General features: G+C 53.2%; 1 protein-coding gene across 9 annotated transcripts in view; it reads left to right on the top strand.

Moving 5' to 3' along the window:
- Nucleotides 1-19734, top strand: part of TNS3 (tensin 3) — a 224337-nt gene that overhangs the window by 142806 nt on the left and 61797 nt on the right. For all 9 annotated transcript variants that reach the window (XM_027124073.1, XM_027124072.1, XM_027124071.1 and 6 more), the window contains one exon: nucleotides 7221-8480. In XM_027124073.1, coding sequence (XP_026979874.1) covers nucleotides 7221-8480 — 1260 coding nt within the window. The remainder of the gene's footprint in view (nucleotides 1-7220; nucleotides 8481-19734) is intronic.

The following is a 19734-nucleotide window of genomic DNA, read 5'->3' as shown; positions in this document are numbered from 1 at the left end:
GAAGCCTCTGGAGTCCGGCTGCTCACTCAGTGCTTTGGGTGTAGTTGCAGGTGATGGCATCATTTGTCTTTCTTTCTTCTCAGACACTTTTCCCGGGAAGCCCGCGGCTGGTAGACTCATGGCGTCTGGTATTGGGACATTTTGATGGGGTCAGTTGGTTTAGCTGAGTGGCCTCGAGTAGTGAGTGAGCCGATTGGAGGGGCGAGCTGGAGGTGGTCCATGCGGGGCCGGCCGCAGGAGGCGGGAGTGACCGACTGCTCAGCAGTCTGTGCCCTGAGACGCAGCCTGTCTCCTGCTGAGTCAGCGTGGGCGGGGAGCCTTCCCTTTATCAGGTCTCCCAAGGGGCTGTGGGTGCGGTAGACAGGGACCAAGTGGTGTACCCGGGAACAGCTCATTCATTGTAAGGACAGAAACGCACAGCCTGCCATGGCTCTTGCTGCTGTAGCCTAGGAAACAGACATAACACTGCCATCATCAACCCGGCAGCCTCAAAACACAGGACCCTGTCCCGACAGTGCACCATTTCGGGAGTTAGGGAGGAATACAGAGTGCTTAAGTAGTTTCTAAGGAGTGTTTGTGTGTGTGTGTGTAAAAAGAAAACATTTAGGGAAATTCCTTTCCAAAATTAAATTGTTAATTTCACATTAAAGTGGTTGGTCAGGTTTAGAATTCCAGTGTTTTAAAAAAACAGAAAGCATGGATTTGGGAGTAGGGCAGAGGTAGGTTTGAATTCCAGATGATCTATTCAGTAGCCTTTTATTATCTTAAATATTAGCATAACCTCTCTGAGCCTCTGTTTTCTCATCTATAAGATGGGCTTGTCGATTACTGCCTCACAGGATTGCTTTGGGAATTAAGTGCGGTCCATCCCTGGAGCGTGACAGCGTCCTGGCACGTAAGAGGTGCTTAAACAGAGCCTTTGTCTTTACAGTGTCAGCCCCGTTGCAGGAGACGGCTTTCCTGCATTCTCTCTTTCTCTGATGATAGAAATAGCGATTCCTTGCAGCCTCACCTGAGAGCCGCTGTTCCCAGATGCATCCCTTCTTGCAATCCTGCTCTCTCTTTCTGCCTCTGCTAACCCGTCAGATGCTGTGAAGTGTGCCTGCCGCCCTCCGTATCTTGACCCTCTCCCTGTTCCCCAGGCTGGTTCATCCCAGCATGTCGTCGGGACTCTACTGAGTATTCCATTTCAATCTCCGTCAACAACTCACTAGTAGCCGTGGCAAGTGCTCAGTAAACTCGTGCGACCGTTCCTGGAGAGGAGTTTTCTGTTTTTCTCTGTTGAAGACTTGCAGGGAGGATCCTGTTAGCTCTTTTGAAATGAAAAGTTGCTTTTCAAGCAAACCTTTCGCAAAAGTAAAACATAAGATGCATAGAGTCAGTATATAGAAGAAAGAAAGATTTCAGCGAGCTTGACGAAGCCCTCAGGTTTGCTCTTTGGTTTGAAATGGATTTTTTGTGTTGGCATCAGGCCCAGGGGACAGCTGAACTGACTACAGATCAGTTCTACGCCTTCTTGGTAGCCGAGTGGTTGGTGCTCGGATGGCGGTGGAGCTGAGATGCTGCCTTCCCTTTGGCTAATTCTTCACACACCTGTGAGCACATACCTGTGAGCACAGGTGGGCATCGGTTAATCTGCGTTCAGCCAGGATGAGAAGGAATGTTTTCGTTTTTTTTGTTTTTTAGGTCTGCCTCATTTTCTTTGCTTACTTTTGAAATATTGGGGGGGTGTCTCTTTTCCTTCTTGAGAGATAGCCCCGTTTCAAAAGTCGGGTGGGAACGGGCAGGGAACCGGCACACGGTAGCGGAGCAGGGGCGGGGAGTCCGTGCTTCGGCTTCTGCCCTTTAACGAGGCAAGAATGTTCACTGGCTCTTTTCTTTCTTCTGGTTCTTTTCCAGATGGGAACCTTCCTGGTGTGTCATTCAGCGGAAGCGATCAGAGCCGTAGTTAACATTTGTTTGATTTTTAACTAGGCCCCCGGATGCAGGGAAATCATTACCAGGAAACTCACAGGCCTCCTTTTGGAAGGGGCCCTGGGTTCTGGTCGGTGGGGCAGGGATGGCGGGAAGGGACAGGACACAGAGCAAGCGGTTGATCCTGCACTGGGACAGGCAAAGGCTCTTGTCCTGCATCTGCAGTGGAAAAGCTGGGGGTCCTGGGCGGGTCGCATCTCTATCTGGAGATTGGGGTCTTCATCTGCAGAATGAGGATTCATTCAGTTCCCCCAAACTCCCCTTGAGCTGGAAGCACAAAGTTAAAATGGGTCATTTAAATCTACAAAAGGATGCAAGGGGCGGATGAAGTGAATGGCTTCCAGACGTCTTCTGCTGGCCCCGCACTCACCCCAGCTTTGATAGCACTCTGAGCTCCGAGATGGAGCTGAGCTTCATACCCACAAGCCTCCTTCACCCCAGGGGTCCCACCTCCTTTCCCCTGGGAGCCCTTGGTGGTGGCACTGGGACCCCAGCCGTGCCAGGGATCACAGAGGGAGTTTGGCTCTATCGGTTCTCTGAAAATTACTTTCTGCATCACTTTTCCAAATCTGAATTAAAAGGGGCACTGTACCATCAATTAAGTCAGGGTGTCCTTAGAGACTGACCAAAGTTTTGGGGGGCTTCACACACCGAGGCTGGGGCTTGCGTCTCACTTTCCATGGAGGGTTTGGCAGTCAGTCAGTCGTGCAGTGACCCCCTCCCCCACGCCCCCCAGATAACTTTTGTCCCTGGCTGTGATTCTGTTTTCATTGCTCTCACCCTGCAGTTTTCACATGGGGTCTCAGAAAACAAAACACCAGCCCCGTAGGCGAGGTCGCCCTTCTCTAGATGTGGTTTAGAGGCGGGCCATGAGTAGGTGGGTGCACCCCGCCCATCCCTGCAGCTGTGGGGACGAACCTGCTTGGGAAGGTCCATCTTAATGGCAGGAGGTTGGAGGAGACGGGAAATGGCAAAGATGCGGTGCCATTGTTATGCACCTACTGTATGCCAGGGCTCTGTCTTGCCCTCTTCACACCCGCAGTCCTGTGGCCGCACAGATAGTGCTCAGACGTCCCTCGGACCTTTGCCCCTCTGCCTGCACACTGGGTCACATTTAGGTTTGCACCTTTTGTTTTCTTTGACATTTTGGAATCCACTCGTTGACTTCGGCACCTTTCCAGTCGGGTTGCATTTGAAGGCCCACTCGCTGGGGCTGTGCGGTCTACCTGGGGGAGAGGTGGTTATGATGTCTGGGGAGCGGAGGCCCTGGGGCTGCAGGTGGCCAAGGGCTATGGGCACTTCTACCTTCAGAAGGTTGGTTAGTTACTTTTAGTCTTTTAACCAGCTAAGGCAGCTGAACGTCTTTCCAAAATAGCTCCCCAGGCTTTGTCATGTGAGAACAAGCCAGAGCATTCAGTCTGTCAGTACTCGCTGCCCACTGGGTGCCAGGGGCTGGTTCCCAATGCTGGGGATACCACAGGGAGCAAAAAACAAACCCCTGCCCTCCTGGAGCCCACATTCTTGTGGGGGAGACAGTCTGCAGTAGGTCTGAAGGTAGGTGTGTGCCACAGACCAACACCCAGCAGGCAGAGAACGGCACGAGCAAAGGCCCTGGGGCAGGGGAGTGCCTGCTGTGGTCTGGGAGCAGCAAGGTGGACAGGGAAGAAATGAGCACAGTCAGGGAATGCCAGGCCTTGTCCACCTTGGAAGGGGCTTTTAATAATAATGGCTACCCTCAGGACTTCCCTGGTGGCACAGTGGTTAAGAATCCGCCTGCCAGTGCAGGGGACACGGGTTTGAGCCCTGGTTCGGGAAGATCCCACATGTCGCGGAGCAACTGAGCCCGTGCGCCACAACGACTGAGCCTGCGCTCTAGAGTCCGCGAGCCACAACTACTGAAGCCCACTTGCCTAGAGCCCGTGCTCCGCAGCAAGAGAAGCCACCGCAATGAGAAGCCCGCGTACTGCAACGAAGAGTAGCCCCCGCTCACCGCAACTAGAGAAAGCCCGCGCGCAGCAACAAAGACCCAACGCAGCCAAAAATAAAATAAATAAATACATAAAATTAAAAAAAAAGATAATTATGGCTACCCATCTCAGGAGCCTAGGTCCTGGGTTCTTTATATGTGTTCTCTAATTCTTATAAGTGCATTGAAAGATAAGACTAATTATTCCCTTTTATAAGTGAAGAATCAGGGGATCGAACAGTCTAAATGTCCTGACCAGGAAAGTACAGAGTAAATGCAGAACAGGAGTCCATCTCCGGGTGCAGGGAAACTCAGTCCGAGTCCTTTTGCAAAGAGTGCAGGGCAGCGACAGCGGGTACCGGAGGCCCCTTTTCCTCCTCACCCCAAGTCTGACTCCCACACTCCCCGGGATCACAAAGCATGGGTGCAGTAGGGTGTCTCTGGAGGCCCCTGGACAGCCCCCCAGAGGCCCTGTGCCTTTGGGAAGATTTGAGCTCCTACAAAGTGATTCAGAAGTTTGGGCGAGTCTGACTTTGAGGATTCTCGGAGATGGTTCGTATCCTTTTCCTATAGATATACCATTTACCGGACATTTTCTGACATAGACAGTCACCCGTGTGTGTGGTAGGGCGTTTAGCAAAGGGTCTGCGGTGGTGTCTCGCCACCCCCCCCCACCCCGAGCAGCTCTGAGAGCCCATGAGACCAAGGCCGAAGTGCCCAGCGCCCGGCCTCGCACAGAGCCAGTGTTTAGTCCGTGGCAAGCGGGCTGTTTTTTAATGCGTTTATTATCATTTTAAGATTTCTGCTACTAATAAAAATAATAAGAATGGGATTACTCGTAGCTCGCAGCCAAGGGGAAATGTCCTGTTCCGTTTCCTGCAGGCCCTATGGACTGTCCCTCACGTGGGGTCGCCACGGGGTTCTACTCAAAATGATTAACGGGCACTGCGTGAATTTAAATCAGAAGAATCTTTGTACAGCTGCTTCTTGGCTTCCTTGTTTCCCCTTAACTCATTGCGCCAGTCCGTTTTCATTTAGATTCAGGGAGAAGGACTTGAGTCATGGACGCATGGACATCTGTTTCTAGAAATCCCCACTGGCTGGCTGTGTGCTGGTCGTCTGTCCTGGCCTCCCCTCCGCTCTGGTGGGACTGGGAGTCTTACAGAGGGGAGTGTGCTCTCCTGCTCTCTCTGCAGAATAGAAGGGAAACACCTGGTTCCCCAGGTCTTGCCTTAGTTGAGTTTTCCTGGCCACAGAGGGTCTCCCACAGAAGCCACGTGAGAAGGCTAGAAGGGCTAGAAGGACACTCGTCTGTGTGCTGTGACTTTCAGTGCCCGTGTCCAACACAGGGTTGGTGGCCCCAGGCCGGGCTGGGGTAGAGCCAGGACTTGAACTGGCGTCTGTTTGACGCTCCAGCTCCCGCTTCACCCACGGGCCGTTCTGCGTGAGCCCAGCAGCGTCCTAAGCGTGATGACCTAGTGGCTCACACATGGGTTGATTCTGCACTTCCACGGTTGTAGAGGTGACGTTTGCAGGTGCCCTGTAACTTGGGGGCGCTCATTCCGGGGTCCTTGTGTGCAAAGCTGGGTGCAGCAGGTCCTCCCCCTGGCACCTTTGGGTCACTCGCTGACCCCACGCAGAGCATCATGACCGAGTGCTACCTCTTTGTGAGCAGGGCCCCGGGCGGCCAAGGGCTCCCAGGCTGCAGAGCCAGAGAGCATGGGTTCTGGTCCCACCTGGGCTTCCCCTTGACCTTGGGCAAGTTACTGATGCTCTTTCAGCATCAATTCTTTTTCTTTAGAAGGGGAATATGCTAGAAGGTTAGAGGAAATGTGCTGAGTGCACACCCCGTGATAGGTGCTCTGTGGTCACCAGCTGTCATTGACACCTGCCCCAATTACCCCGCAGCTGCATCCAGCTCCTGCCTCTGACTTAGATGCTCACGTCACCAGTTGCCTGCCTTGAAGACTTGGTTTATTTACCGTATTTTATGTATCATTTCTCCCCCCAGCCCTCCCCTCCAGGCGCTGCATTAAGGTGAGGGTCGCTGAGATTCATACCGGCCTGCACGCCGGTGTTCGGTTGCCATCCCCCATCACTTCTAGCCCCGCTTCTTCCTCTCGGGCACAGTTGAGACAAGAAGGAAGCCGGGCTCACACGTGCTATCAGCACAGCACCCCCAGATACCCCGCAGATCTCTGTCCTGGCGTGTCCCCCCGGTGTTTTTTAAAAAAGCCGGAAGCTGCTGATGGTGGAGTGCACGCAGCCCACCAGGGCCAGAGCCGAGCCGGGTCCCTCCAGAGCGGCTCCGGGCCCGGTTGCTGCCGGCATGCAGTGGCTCCCAGGACCCCAGACAGCGTGGGTCAAGCCCTCTGCAGCTCCGTTATTGTGGTGGTATGCCGGCAATTTCACAGTTGAGCAAACAGGGAGGCAGAGGAGGATGGAGCGGGAGGGAGGTGCTGACCTCAAGCTCTCTTGTGCTGTTGGGTGCCCTCCCGGCTCTTTGCTGTGAGCCAGGGAGTGGTGACTGCCGCAGCCAGGACTAATAGGAGCGCTCTTCCCATCTGCCTCTGAGGCCTCATTTTGTTTTCTCGGCCGTCCTGACGCGTGGAGATCAGTGCTTCCCCTTCTGTGTTCTGAGGTCCTGCCGTGTCTTTATCAGCACCTCCTTGGCCCAGAGATGCTGCCCTAACGGGGAGGCAGGGCTGGGACGAGTCCTGTGTTTTCTCTTTTCGTTGAGTCGCATATTTAGGTTTCAGAGGCTCTCAGAAGGTTGAGGACGGCAGGCTCCTAAATCAGATGTCCCGCTTCCCAAGGACTGTCACCCGCATCCCTGGAGGCCGCTTCATAGATGCTGACAGAAGCTCTCTCCTGTCACAGGCGCCACCCATCCTTGAGTCTTAGAGATTTGTGGGCAGCGCCGTGTTCAGCTTTCAAACTAAGGACGCCATCAACAGTGAGCCCTCGAGGCAAGACGAGTCCAGTGTGGAGAGGCCCAGAGGTTCTCTAAATGACCGTTCTCTTTGCATAAAAATGTAGAAGCAATTCAGGGCCTGAAAATGTTTGATTATTCAGTGTTTTTCGTTGGCGTTTGCTTCGCAGGAGTGTGTGTAGAATTGGGGGACCCTAGAGGCATCTTTGGCCCTGATTGTTCTAAGTTGTCTGCTGTGAATCCGTTTATTTGTTCAGACAGAAATATAGGCCTGTTCCAAGAGTGCGAAGCCCCTTTCCGTCCTTGACTTACAGCCCATCTCTCCGTCTCTCCTTTTCTCCCCACCAGTGGTACACACGCAGGGCCCTGTGGATGGCAGCCTTTATGCCAAGGTGGGAAAGAAGAGCACCTCGGATCCCAGTGTCCCAGGTGGGTCCCCCACTGTCCCGGCCGCCAGCAGCCCAGACCACAGCGACCACACCCTGTCTGTCAGCAGTGACTCGGGCCACTCCACGGCCTCGGTGAGGACCGACAGGACCGAGGAGCACCTGGCTCCGGGACCCAAGAGGGGCCTGAGCCCCCAAGAAAAGGCCGAGCTGGATCAGCTGCTCAGTGGCTTTGGTCTCGAAGATTCTGGAAGCCCCCTCAAGGACATGAGTGATGCTTGCAGCAAGTACAGCGGGACCCGCCACGTCGTACCGGCCCAGGTCCACGTGAACGGAGACAGCACCCCCAAGGACCGAGAGACAGACATCCTGGACGACGAGATGCCCAGCCACGACCTGCACAGTGTGGACAGCATCGGGACCCTCTCCTCCTCCGAGGGCCACCAGTCAGCCCACCTGGGCCCCTTCACCTGCCACCAGAGCAGCCAGAACTCCCTCCTGTCTGATGGATGCAGCAGCGCCGCTGGCGACGATCAGCACGGCGCTCTTGCCCCCGATCTGGGCCTCGCCGTGGAGCCCCCGTACGAGCGCGAGCAGGCTTTCGGGAGCCGCGAGCCCAAGCCGCCGCAGCCTGTGCTCAGGAAGCCCTCCGTGCCCGCCCCGACGCAGGCCTACGGGCAGAGCAGCTACTCCACGCAGACCTGGGTGCGCCAGCAGCAGATGGTGGCCGCTCACCAGTACGGCTTCACCCCCGACGGGGAGGCCAGGCTCGGCGGCCGCGGCACCGCTGACGGTTCCGGCCTGGCGCAGACCCAGCCTAGGGTCCCGCTCACCCCTACCCGGGGGACCAGCAGCAGAGTGGCCGTCCAGAGGGGCATAGGCCCCGGGCCACATCCCCCCGACACGCAGAGACCCCCTCCCGGCAAAGCAGCGCTCAAACCCAGGATTCCAGATGTCAGAGTCGTGAATGGTACTGGCCCGGAGCTGGGCACAGACCCTTCCCCTGGCTCACCCACCCTGGACATCGACCAGTCCATCGAGCAGCTCAACAGGCTGATCTTGGAGCTGGACCCCACCTTTGAGCCCATCCCCACCCACGTGAACATGCTGGGTAGCCAGGCCAACGGCCCCGCAGCCCCAGACGGTGTGGGAGGTGGGCTGCGGGCGAGTGGCCGCCTGCAGGACACGGGAGAAGGCCCTGGCAGGGCCCCCGCGAGGCAAGGTGAGCCGCTGTTCCGTGGGATGCATGCTTGCCCGGGTCTGGGTTTTGCAGAATGGGGATTCATGGAAGAGCGCCGGGCTCGACGCAGGGTCCGGGGGAGGGGAATGAGGAGGACGGTTGGGGCCCTGGGCACAGCCTCATGGGGACAGGCAGGTAACCGTGCACTCCAGGTACCGAAGATGTCTCCTGGCTGGCCACACAGGGGACGGGAAGGCTGTCCGTGGGGCAGCAGCCTGCGAGCTGGAGAGCCAGGGCCATGGGGGTGGCTGGAGGCGGGCAGTGGCAGGGATGCCAGAGGGGCAGGTTCCGGAGAGTCGGGGCCGAGAGGCGCGGCGGGAATCCCGGCCACCAGGCCCGGCTGCAGGGTCGCGGGCCCTGAGGGCATCCCTGTGGGCACCCTGCAGCTCTGGGGGCTGTCCTGGGTAGGAGGTGGGCACTGTGCAGGCTCTCACCCTTAGGGCACGGCTGTGCAAGGCCAGGGCCAGGCCTTCCTGCCCACCTGCGAGCCCCGGGAAGGCTGGGGGTAGCTGTGGCGGACAGAGGTGGCCTCTGGGTGTACGGCTGAGTGGACGTGGGGCAGGGAGTTGGGATCCGGCCTGTGACAGGCTCTCCACGTTGGTGAAGCAGAGGCTGTGGGCCCCGGAGAGCTGGCCAGGGCGGCCTGGGAGGGTGCCCCGCAGGCCGGGGGCACTGGGACAGAGGTGGGGTGTCCGGGTCAAGGAATGGAGTGTCCATCTAGAAGCTTCCACACAGAGGAGGCGGATGGGGCCAAGGCAGACGTCCAAGCCTGCTGGGGTCTGGGGGAGGTGTGGCGCTGCAAGGACCCAGAGGTCACCTCGGGGCTGAGAGTGAGGCCAGGCCCTCCCGCGTCGGCGTGTTGGCGTGCGTCCACCTCTGGGGCAGCAGCTGGTTCCCTAAAAGTAAAGACAGGAGGGGTGACAGAGCTCTGTCGCCTCCCCCTACTCCCGGGTCTGACCCTGAGTGCCGAGCCAGGATAATGATGGGGCAGGGGTGCCGCTCTTCCCACAGGCATTGTTCTCGGGGCTCTTTCATCTTCTTAGGCCCCTCGGCTACAGGGGCGGATCCTGTCTTACAGTTGAGTTTCCAGAGGTGTCAGGAAGTGGCCTGCCCAAGGTCACATAGGTCATTCGCAGTAGAGCAGGACTCAGCCCCTGTGGCTGCACCCAGAGGCCCTGCCCGCTTTGCAGTCAGATGGAGTGGATTTCAGACCCCCACCCCACCCCCCTGGTCCAGATGGCCTGGGTTACCTGAGCTTTGCAGACCTTGGTCCTGCTTAGCTGTGCATTTGGCTGACTGTGTGGCTTTGGGTTAAGGATGTAGTCTCTGAATTTCTGTTCGCTCTATCTGTTAAAAGAAACCCTATCACGTACCCGGCTGGTGGAAGTGCAGGACGTGCTGGTCCGCACGCCCCCGTAGGGTACCTGGATCATAAGTGTGTGGCATCCCCTCTTCCCGGAGTACCTGTGCCCCTGGATGTAAGTAACTTGGAGCTGGACGGAGCTGGAAGAACCTCCTGGGAGTAGATTATCAGACTTTACCCTGTAGCCGTAGGACAACGGTAGTAATAGCAGCATCTAAATAGTTGGAAGGATTTGGATGTATGAATTCATGGAATCAGACACATTCAGGAGATTCTGAGTTTAAAAAAGGTTTCGGGGCTTCCCTGGTGGCGCAGTGGTTGAGAATCTGCCTGCTAATGCAGGGGACACGGGTTCAAGCCCTGGTCTGGGAGATTCCCACATACCGCGGAGCGACCGGGCCCGTGAGCCACAGCTACTGAGCCTGCGCGTCTGAAGCCTGTGCTCCGCAACAAGAGAGGCCGTGATAGTGAGAGGCCCGCGCACCGCGATGAAGAGTGGCCCCCGCTTGCCACAACTAGAGAAAGCCCTCGCACAGAAAGGAAGGCCCAACACAGCAAAAATAAATAAATAAATTTATAAACTCCTACCCCCAACGTCTTCTTTAAAAAAAAAAAAACAAACGTTTCATTGGGAACAAAGCTATCTTCATCCTGTCTCTTATCTCACCAAACCTACTTAAAAGAAATTGCTTGGAAAAATTAAAACCAGAAACCTTTTTTTTGGATTAAAACCTCCTTTGAGATTTGGAAGCAGTTGGAGGCAGCTGAGTGTATAGGGGGAAAAGGATTCCAAGGCTCAGGTTACAGTCTGACAGCCTCCTTTAGTTCATTTGTTTTCCAGTTGATGGAACTCAGTCCCTAGTGACAACTTCTCCTTTATTCTTGTAGCAATAAAACATAGAGCCTGGGATGTTAGAAAGTCTCTTCATTTCCTCCACCCTTTCGTTAGCTATTCTTAAATTACCTGATAAACTCATCGCTGTAATTATTGGAATATTAATTTTAGATCTTTTCTAGTTCCTTGTCTTATAAAAATAATGACATTTTTTAAATTAAAGGACTTGAATATTTCAACAGACCCGTAACATTCAGCACGTTAGGTTATTAATTATGCAATTTCAGTTAGAGTGTTTATTAATCCATTCATGTTTGATAGGAGCCTCGGGCTTTTGCCGGTTTTCTTTTATACTTTTAAAACTATGGTGATGTCCGTAGATTAGGTATAAGCAATGTGTGTGCTAATCTTCTGAGACCTTTCCGAAATTTGCACGTGAGCTTCTGGTAGGAGGCCTGAGCAGCGATGAGCACCTGCCGGCGGGGCAGCTCATAGCTCACAGCACGAGGCCTGGCCTTCTGACCCGGAGCTTGGCTTTCAACTCCAGAGTCAGCTCCTGTCTTCGGAGAGTGCCAAGCCGGGAAGTGTAGTGCCTTCGAGACTTGCACTACGTTGATGAAAAGGATCTGGACGGTGTAAAGGGTTCTCAGAACAGCCTGCATGCAGACTTCTGGCTCTCATTCCGGGACATCTTGTATCGATAGAAATCCCATCAAAAGAATGTGCACGTCTGTAGCTTTCGGCCACTTGAATTGAGGTGGAGAGAGAACTTCCTTCCCTCCCTGCCTGGTATAGAGGACACTGGAGCCCATTTGATTTTAATATTTAAATGTCAGTATTGACACCTCTCGGTTGCAAAAAGCTAGATCAGCCAGCAGCAGAAAAAAAAAATCACTGGATGGCTCGGAAAGTCATAAAAGTGTACCACTAACCAACTGATTCTGAGTTGTGGAACATTCCAGAAGGTTTGGGGATGCTGGAACCCTGTGCTTGGAAGATGTCACACATCCATCCCCTAGGTGGGGGAGGCCGGGGCTGCCGAGCTGAGCTGGTCCACATGTGGCTCTCGGTTCTGCCGTGCTGAGTAGGAAGGGGACGATGAATCTGAAAGGCTCCATGACATTCCCAGGATGGTGGCTGTCATGCCCCAGATGCATTGTCCCATGTCTGTGTGCCTGAGGCTCAGCCCTATTGATGTGGGGCAGTACCTGACCAGAGTGGCCTCACGTCTTGCCCACAAATGGGAAGTAGGCCGGAAAGTTCCACGACACTGTATCTTCTACGGGAGACCCTCCCTGGCCTGCCTTGCATCTTGCCCCCAGATGCTGACTGCTGCACAGTGTCTTAATTCTGGCTGTAAATAAAGGTGTGTCGCAGAGACCTCAGCACCCTGAAGTTACTGAAATCCTTCACTGCTTGCAGATCATGTCCTGACTATGAGAAAGACCACCACTTATCTGGTGGTAGAGAGTTGGGAATGGTATTACCTGGAGCTCCTTCTGGGGCCTGCTGCATGTCCTGCACAGCTCACATTGCACCAGCTCTGCAGGCAGCAGCATGCCCACTGTGGCTCTGGTTATTTCTGAGATGAGAATTATTTGTGAAGGCTAAGCATCTTCTGAGAAAGTCTACTTGCTATCAGCACAATAATAATACTGGTGAGGATGGTGGTGGTGGTAGGGATAATGATGGTGGTGATGGTGATGATGGTGGTGAGGGTGATGGTGATGATGATGATGATGGTGGTGGTGATGGTGGTGATGGTGATGATGGTGGTGATGGTGATGGTCATGATGGTGGTGATGGTGGTGATGGTGGTGATGGTGATGATGATGATGGTGGTGATGGTGATGGTCATGATGGTGGTGATGGTGATGATGGCGGTGATGGTGATGATGGTGGTGATGGTGATGGTGGTGATGATGGTGGTGATGATGATGATGGTGATGGTGGTGATGGTGATGTGATGGTGATGATGGTGGTGATGGTGATGATGGTGGTGATGGTGATGATGGCGGTGATGGTGATGGTGATGGTGATGGTGGTGATGGTGATGGTGGTGATGATGGTGGTGATGATGGTGGTGATGATGATTGTGATGATGGTGGTGATGGTGGTGATGGTGATGTGATGGTGATGATGGTCATGGTGATGATGATGGTGGTGATGGTGATGGTGATCATGGTGATGGTGATGATGATGGTGGTGATGGTGATGGTGGTGGTGATGATGATGATGGTGGTAATGGTGATGGTAAAGATGATAGTGACCACTGCCACACAGCTCCTGCCCTGTTCTAGGTGCTATGTTGAAGCTTGTCTGCATCACGCCTGACCTACATGCCCCCCATAATGTGTAAACAGCGTCCATCTGTCTCACTATGCATCTCATGGCTGAGCCCTTATTCCACTAAACTCAGTTTTTGCCACAAGATCAAAACCCCTGGAGGGCAGTGCCAGTGACTTACTCATTTTGTTTCCTGACACGTGGAATGTTTGTAAATAGAGGGGATCTGGTGTTGGTGGAAATGCAGGGACCCTCCAAAGACCCATGTGTCTCTGCTGAATTGGCACGGGGACCTTAGCGAGGTTTATCATGGAAAGTGTAGGGAGCCAGTCCCCACCCACGAGGCGAGAGTGGCCCCTCAGAGGTGGGGTCTCAGAAAGCCCTGGGAGACCTTGTAAGATGGGTTGAGATGTGGTGGCGTTTCACTCCCTGTAGGCGCTCAGCACCTCTGCAGCTCCCCTGCTCTGGGCTGACACCAGACCGTGCTTCAGCCACAGCCCGTCTGGGTGCTGCTGTGGCCTCATGCCGCCCCAGCCCCCAGGTCGCCCAGCTGCACTGCAGCCCTGCTCAACGGTGGGTTTCTTGGATCACATTTTTTAAATGAGGGGAGATTTCAACTGATAGTACCCAAGCAACAAAAGAAATGACTCAATCTGTGAAGTTTATGAATCCATGGATGGCAGGAAGCCAGCTCTGTTCTCCTCATACCTATGGGCTCCTTGTTTCCTGTTGTCAAAATATTTTATTCATGGTACATCAACCCCCAACCCACAATTGTCGGACCCTGGCAGACCCCGTGTTCTGCTTGCAGATGGCACTAGGACACTGTGCCAGGGCTCCCCATGTGCTTCTGCAGACAGACAGACATCCCTGCATGAGTGCTCCTGGCAGAGAGCTCATTTATGCTGAAGGAAATTCACAATATATCAACTTTCAGTAATTGATAGTGGAAAGCCTGTCAGTTTAAATTATATGTTAAAGGGGCTTCCCTGGTGGCGCAGTGGTTAAGAATCTGCCTGCCAATGCAGGGGACACAGGTTCGTGCCCTGGTCCGGGAAGATCCCACATGCCGCGGAGCATCTAAGCCCGTGTGCTGTAACTACTGAGCCCTCACGCCTGGAGCCCGTGCTCCGCAACAAGAGAAGCCACCGCAGTGAGAAGCCCGCGCACCGCAACAAGGAGTAGCCCCTGCTCGCCGCAACTAGAGAAAACCCGTGCAGCAGCAATGAAGACCCAGTGCAGCCAAAAATAAATACAAATCAACAAATTTTTTAAAAAAAGGCACATTATAAATCTGAGAGTTGATGAATCAGTTCCTTTCGCTGCAGTGACCCTCACCACACAAACAGGCAGATTCGGGTGCCCCACGTGGTCACCTTGACGGACATCTTCCGACGTCCCTGAAAGGCCTGGAGTTGTGGCCTCTCCTGCCTGCTCCGAACCGCCTGGGCCAGCCTGCAGCTGTGGTTCTCAACCCCTCAAGCCCATGGTCCTGTTTTTAGAACATCTGTTTTCTGATGCCGTCTTCACTACCCTGAAATCAGTCATAGCTGATGCAAACTACTTAAACACATAATTTAAAAAAACCTATGTAACACCCTAACACTCATGTTAAAGGATAAATAAAAAGAAAGCAATTTAAAATAAAACAACGTGCATCTCAAGGTGAAAACCCTTGGGCAGACCAGCCTAGGAAACAGAAATCACCCCCTCAGATCTTTTTTATTGGGGAAAAATGCACCCAATGTAAAATTTACCATTTTAACCATTTAAAAATGTACAATTAAGTGGCATTAAGTACCTTCACAATGTTGTACAACCATTACCACTGTCTAGCTCCAGAGCACTTTTGTTATTTCAAAAGGAAATCTGTACCCATGGTCAGTCACCCCCATTCCACACTCCCCCAGCCCCTGGCAGCCCCTAATCTGTTTTCTGTCTCTAGGGATTTGCCTCTTCTGGACATTTCACGTAAATGGAATTGTATGATATGTGGCCTTTTGAGTCGGGCCTCTTTCACTCAGCATAAGGTTTTGCAGGCTTAAGGCTGAGTGATATTCGACTGCATGGACAGCCCACACTGCGCTTATCCAGTCATCTCTGGATGGTGACCTTTTGGTGGTTGTGAATAGAGCTGCTGTGAACGTTCACGTGCAAGTATTCGTTTGAACCCCTGTTTTCAGTTCTTTGGGGTAATACCCAGGAGTGGAACTGCTGGGCCACGTGGCAATTCTTTTGTTACCTTGCCGAGGAGCTGCCCCTCAGATGTTTGAAAGTCCGCTTTGGAGACCCCTGGAGGCCAGTAGTGACCTTGCCTTCTGGTTGCTGTGTGGCTTTTTACATCTGTGCTTTATATTACAAGCTTACTTTGAGTAAAACATGAGCGTAGGGCTTCCCTGGTGGCGCAGTGGTTGAGAGTCTGCCTGCCGATGCAGGGGACGCGGGTTTGCGCCCCGGTCCGGGAAGATCCCACATGCCGCGGAGCGGCTGGGCCCGTGAGCCATGGCCGTTGAGCCTGCGCGTCCGGAGCCTGTGCTCCGCAACGGGAGAGGCCACGACAGTGAGAGGCTCGCGTACAGCAAAAACAAACAAACAAACAAAAAAACCATGAGCGTATTCCTGAAATTTCTTATAGTAGAAGGGTATCCTTCCTAGCTTTTTGGACACAATCATTTCCTTTTAAATATGTCATTCTAGAGGAAAGGCTACCACCTAACCAAGCACTTTGGAGTTCCCCAGTGGAAAGGGTTTTCACTTTTGCAATCCAAAAGGTAGGTTTTTTTTTTTTTTTTTTTTGCGCGGTACGCGGGCCTCTCACTGCTGCAGCCCCTCCCATTGCGGAGCACAGGCTCCGGACGCGCAGGCTCAGCGGCCATGGCTCACGGGCCCAGCCGCTCCGCGGCATGTGGGATCTTCCCGGACCGGGGCACGAGCCTGCATCCCCTGCATCGGCAGGCGGACTCTCAACCACTGCGCCACCAGGGAAACCCAAAAGGTAGGCTCTTTTACTCGGCCTCTTGGTGTGCTTTTGCTGGAGCCCGCTCTCGTTCCTGTACGCTTTCCTAAGGCTCTGGGGTCGGTCGGGTCAGAGAGGGCACCCCAGAACCACTGCTCCTGCCGAGGTCTTCAACATCATTCTGCACTCTGACTAGGGATTTCCAACAGACGTCACCCAGCTCTTCAAGAATATACCCTGCCGGTGAATCAATCCCTATTTCAGCTTAAGGGAGGAAAATCTCCTTAAGTCATCCTGGGAACATTTAAGCTGGGAAGAGTGTTTGGGTTTTTTGTTGTCGTTTTCCTTTTTCCACTCTCTAGAGGATGCACATGTTTATTTGAATGAGCTGAAGTCAGGAGGCCTCAGACTAACTCTGGAGCCAAGTAATCCAAATGAATCCTTAGTGATTGTTTTTGCTCCTGGGAATTCGAGGAAGTTTCCAGAACCCATCCGTGCAAGCCTTGATGATGCAGGCTTCATTCTTATACAATCGTATAAAGATAAATAAATAGCTTAAGGGTGCTTCAGCTTGCAGTGGCCCAGATAGAAGATGAAGGTCATGTTCTAGGAGCTCATGAGTTTCCACCTGCTTGTCAGAGCAAGCGTTTGCCGCCTGGCTGCACAGTGCACTCACCCGGGAACTTGACAAAACGCAGGTGCTGAGAGTGTCCACGCAGCTTCCGCCTCCGAAAGGCCTGGTTGAATTGGCCTGGGTCGTGGCTCGGGGGGTCAGAATTCTTCTAAATGCTCCCCACTTGTGTAACTCCAGTGTGAATCCAGGGTTGAGACCAGCCCTGGTTCTCGAGCTTGTCTGTGTATTGGAAACGTGGGAGTTTTAAAAAAATGCTGACGCCTGGGCCTCACTCCCGCGGGTTGTGACTTCACAGGTAAGGGGTGAGGCCCGAGAGTCGCATTTTTAGTGTGATTATGGTGTGCGGCCCCGTTTGAGAATCACTGTTTCACATTTGTGTTTCATCCTGGGCCTGTGTCCCAATCACCTGGAGGCTGACCCACTGTTTGGTGAGGCAGGAGAACTTCCCCCTGCTGTAGAGCTTCAAGGACAGGCGGGTATCCTGTGCCAGAGGTCTGGGCAGTGACTCCCTGTGCTGGCCCTGCCGCAGGTGCAAGCTTTATTTGGGCAGGCAGAGTGGGTGCTGTGACCCTGCCTCACTACTTCTCAAGTTCCTCTTTAAGTAGGATCAGATAGTCGACCGGATAAATCTGAATATGCCCTAGCACAGCGCAAGGAAAATACAGGTGTGCTCTGAGTTACCTACGACCATGTGTCTGCACTCTGTTACATAATTGGGAGTTCACTGTATTTCGGTGCAGAGTAGCCAAGGGGCTCCTGGCTTTGTAAAATCCAGTTTTCTAGTATTTTTACAGTTTTCTAGTCGTCCGAGAAAGTCGCCGCTTGCACCTCTGTTGGATCAGGGGTAAATTGGTGAACACAATGCCACCCACCTCCCGAATTAGGCTGGATTCAGTGCTAGGTGCTGAGTGCTTGACGGGCACCCCGCAGTCTTGGCCTGAAAACCCCACGTCTCCAGGGCTTAGTGGGGGCATCCGGGTGCCCCTGTATGAGGACTGGCCCTCCTGCTCTGTCCTCAGCACCCCCGAACTTTCCCGCACTGACCCCATGCCACTTTCTTGTGGTGGCCCGTGTAAGGTTGCAGTACCCGACCCCGATCTCAGCAGGGCTCCATCCCTACGAGTGGCCTGAATGACCGGACGACCAAGCCTTGCTTGTCTCTCAGGCTCAGCGAGCTCCTACGTCCCATAGGGAAGCTCAGCCCCACCCCCCAAGCCTGGCTTGGGCTAAGGCAGTGCCTGGAAAAACCGGATGCCCTCAGGCCCAGCACGTGTCCTTGACCCCAGCTCCACCTCTGAGTAAAGCGAATTGTTAAAATGCTGAGATTCTCAGGTCTTTGGGAGTGGCAGTGAGGGGAACACCTGGGGACACCGGCCCCCCTTTCCAGCCTGGGTAGGTGGGTGCCGAGGCCTGAAGTGCATCGTTCTGGTGACAGGAGGAAAGGAGAGGGGTCCGAAGACCAGCGTAGGGACTGGCCAGGAGTGGGCCGTGTCTGGTTGTGTGGCCATTGCAGACCACGTCACAATGCCACGTGTTGGCGGAAAAAAGCAGACCCCGAGCACGAGACTGGAAGGCAGCAGTCTGTACAGGAAGAGCTGCTCCCACACCAACCCTCCACAGACACCGTGGCCGAGAACGTGAGCAGGGCTCGTGCGGGGATGTGCGGGTCACTGGAGATGGTTGGTAACTCTGTGGTCCTAGGTTGCCACGGTTTCTGCACCGAACCCTACTGCTTCTGTGACTTGGAGGGCGGTGGTGTCCTGGGCGTTTTCTAGTGGCCGCACCTGGGCCGAGCAGGGCAGGGGCAGGGGCACCGGCTCCAGCTGCCCTTTGCCTGAGGAAGGCCCGTGGGAGGGGTCAGTTTGCCGAGCCACCTGCAGGGTCCCAGCCAGCACAGGCACAGGGCTTTAGTGCAGCGACTCTTTCCTGCTTTCATTCAATCTCCTGTTTGCTCTTTTCTTGGATCTGATTTCTCTACTGAGAAGGAGAAATATGGTCATGGCCGGATTTATGGAGTGGATTCTTGAATACAGTTCAACTCGTCCAGTGAAATGGAATCAAGGCCCTCCCTTGGGAGGGTGGGCAGCCTGCATCCGGCCATTGTTGGATGACCCGAGGGGTGGGGGACCCCGCCCAGCGGTGCTCACGTCCCAACCTCGCGGACACCCTAGTCCTTCTCTCTTTAAATTAAGGTAACTCGTACAGCTCCTCTGAGCTTATTGGTGCAGAAAGCCACCTCCCATAGGATTGTCTCTGTATCGGATGAGAAGGTCCAGCTGACTTGTCAGAATGATAGATTAATCAAACACCAAACACGTTTGTGTTTATGGATCTTCACATAGAGACTAAATACGGGCACAGACCTCAGGCATATTGCAGATTGGCCTCCAGACCATCGTCATAAAGCAAATATCGCTTCAATAAAGTGACTCAGATTTTTCTGGTTTCCCAGTGCGTATAAAAGTTACGTTTACACTGTACTGTAGTCTATTAAGTGTACAATAGCATTATGTCTAAAAAAAAAGTATACATCCCTTAATTTCAAAATACAAAACAAAAAAAGTAATTACAGGAGTAATATCATAGACCACTGATTACAAATTACCATAGCAAATATAATAATAATGAAAAAGTTTCAAGTATGGTGAGAATTACCAAAATGTGACACAGAGACGTGAAGTGAACAGATGCCTTGGAAAAATGGTGCCGATAGACTTGCGTGATGCAGGATTGACACAAACCTTCAATTTGTAAAAAACAGTATCTGCGAAGTGCAGTGAAATGAGGTGTGCCTGTACTAGTACAGAGTTAGTTCTACTAGAATTAGAACTAGTAGAGAAGGACTTGGGGACGTCTGTGAGGTCAACTCAGAGTTCTACAAAATGTAAAGAAAACTTATTCTTCTTAAAAATGATCTGGATCTTGTTTTCCTGATTTTAAAAGTAAGACCTATTATTAGTGAACACTTTACAAGATATATTGAGTTGGCCAAAAAGTTCGTTCCGGTTTCCCGTAACATCTTACGGAAAAACCCAAACGAACTTTTTGGCCAACCTAATAGATATTTATAAAGAAAACTCTTCACGGTGCCTAGAATTCCACGACCCAGAGACAGACTCTTGTGAACATTTTGGTACATTTTCTTATTTTTAAAAATCAAAA

This window comes from Aethalodelphis obliquidens, unplaced genomic scaffold (assembly GCF_003676395.1).
Source record: "Aethalodelphis obliquidens isolate GAN/ISIS:26980383/991018 unplaced genomic scaffold, ASM367639v1 scaffold27, whole genome shotgun sequence".
NCBI lineage: Eukaryota > Metazoa > Chordata > Mammalia > Artiodactyla > Delphinidae > Aethalodelphis > Aethalodelphis obliquidens.
Note: the sequence above shows the minus strand (reverse complement) of the source record. Positions and strands in the feature narration are given on the sequence as shown.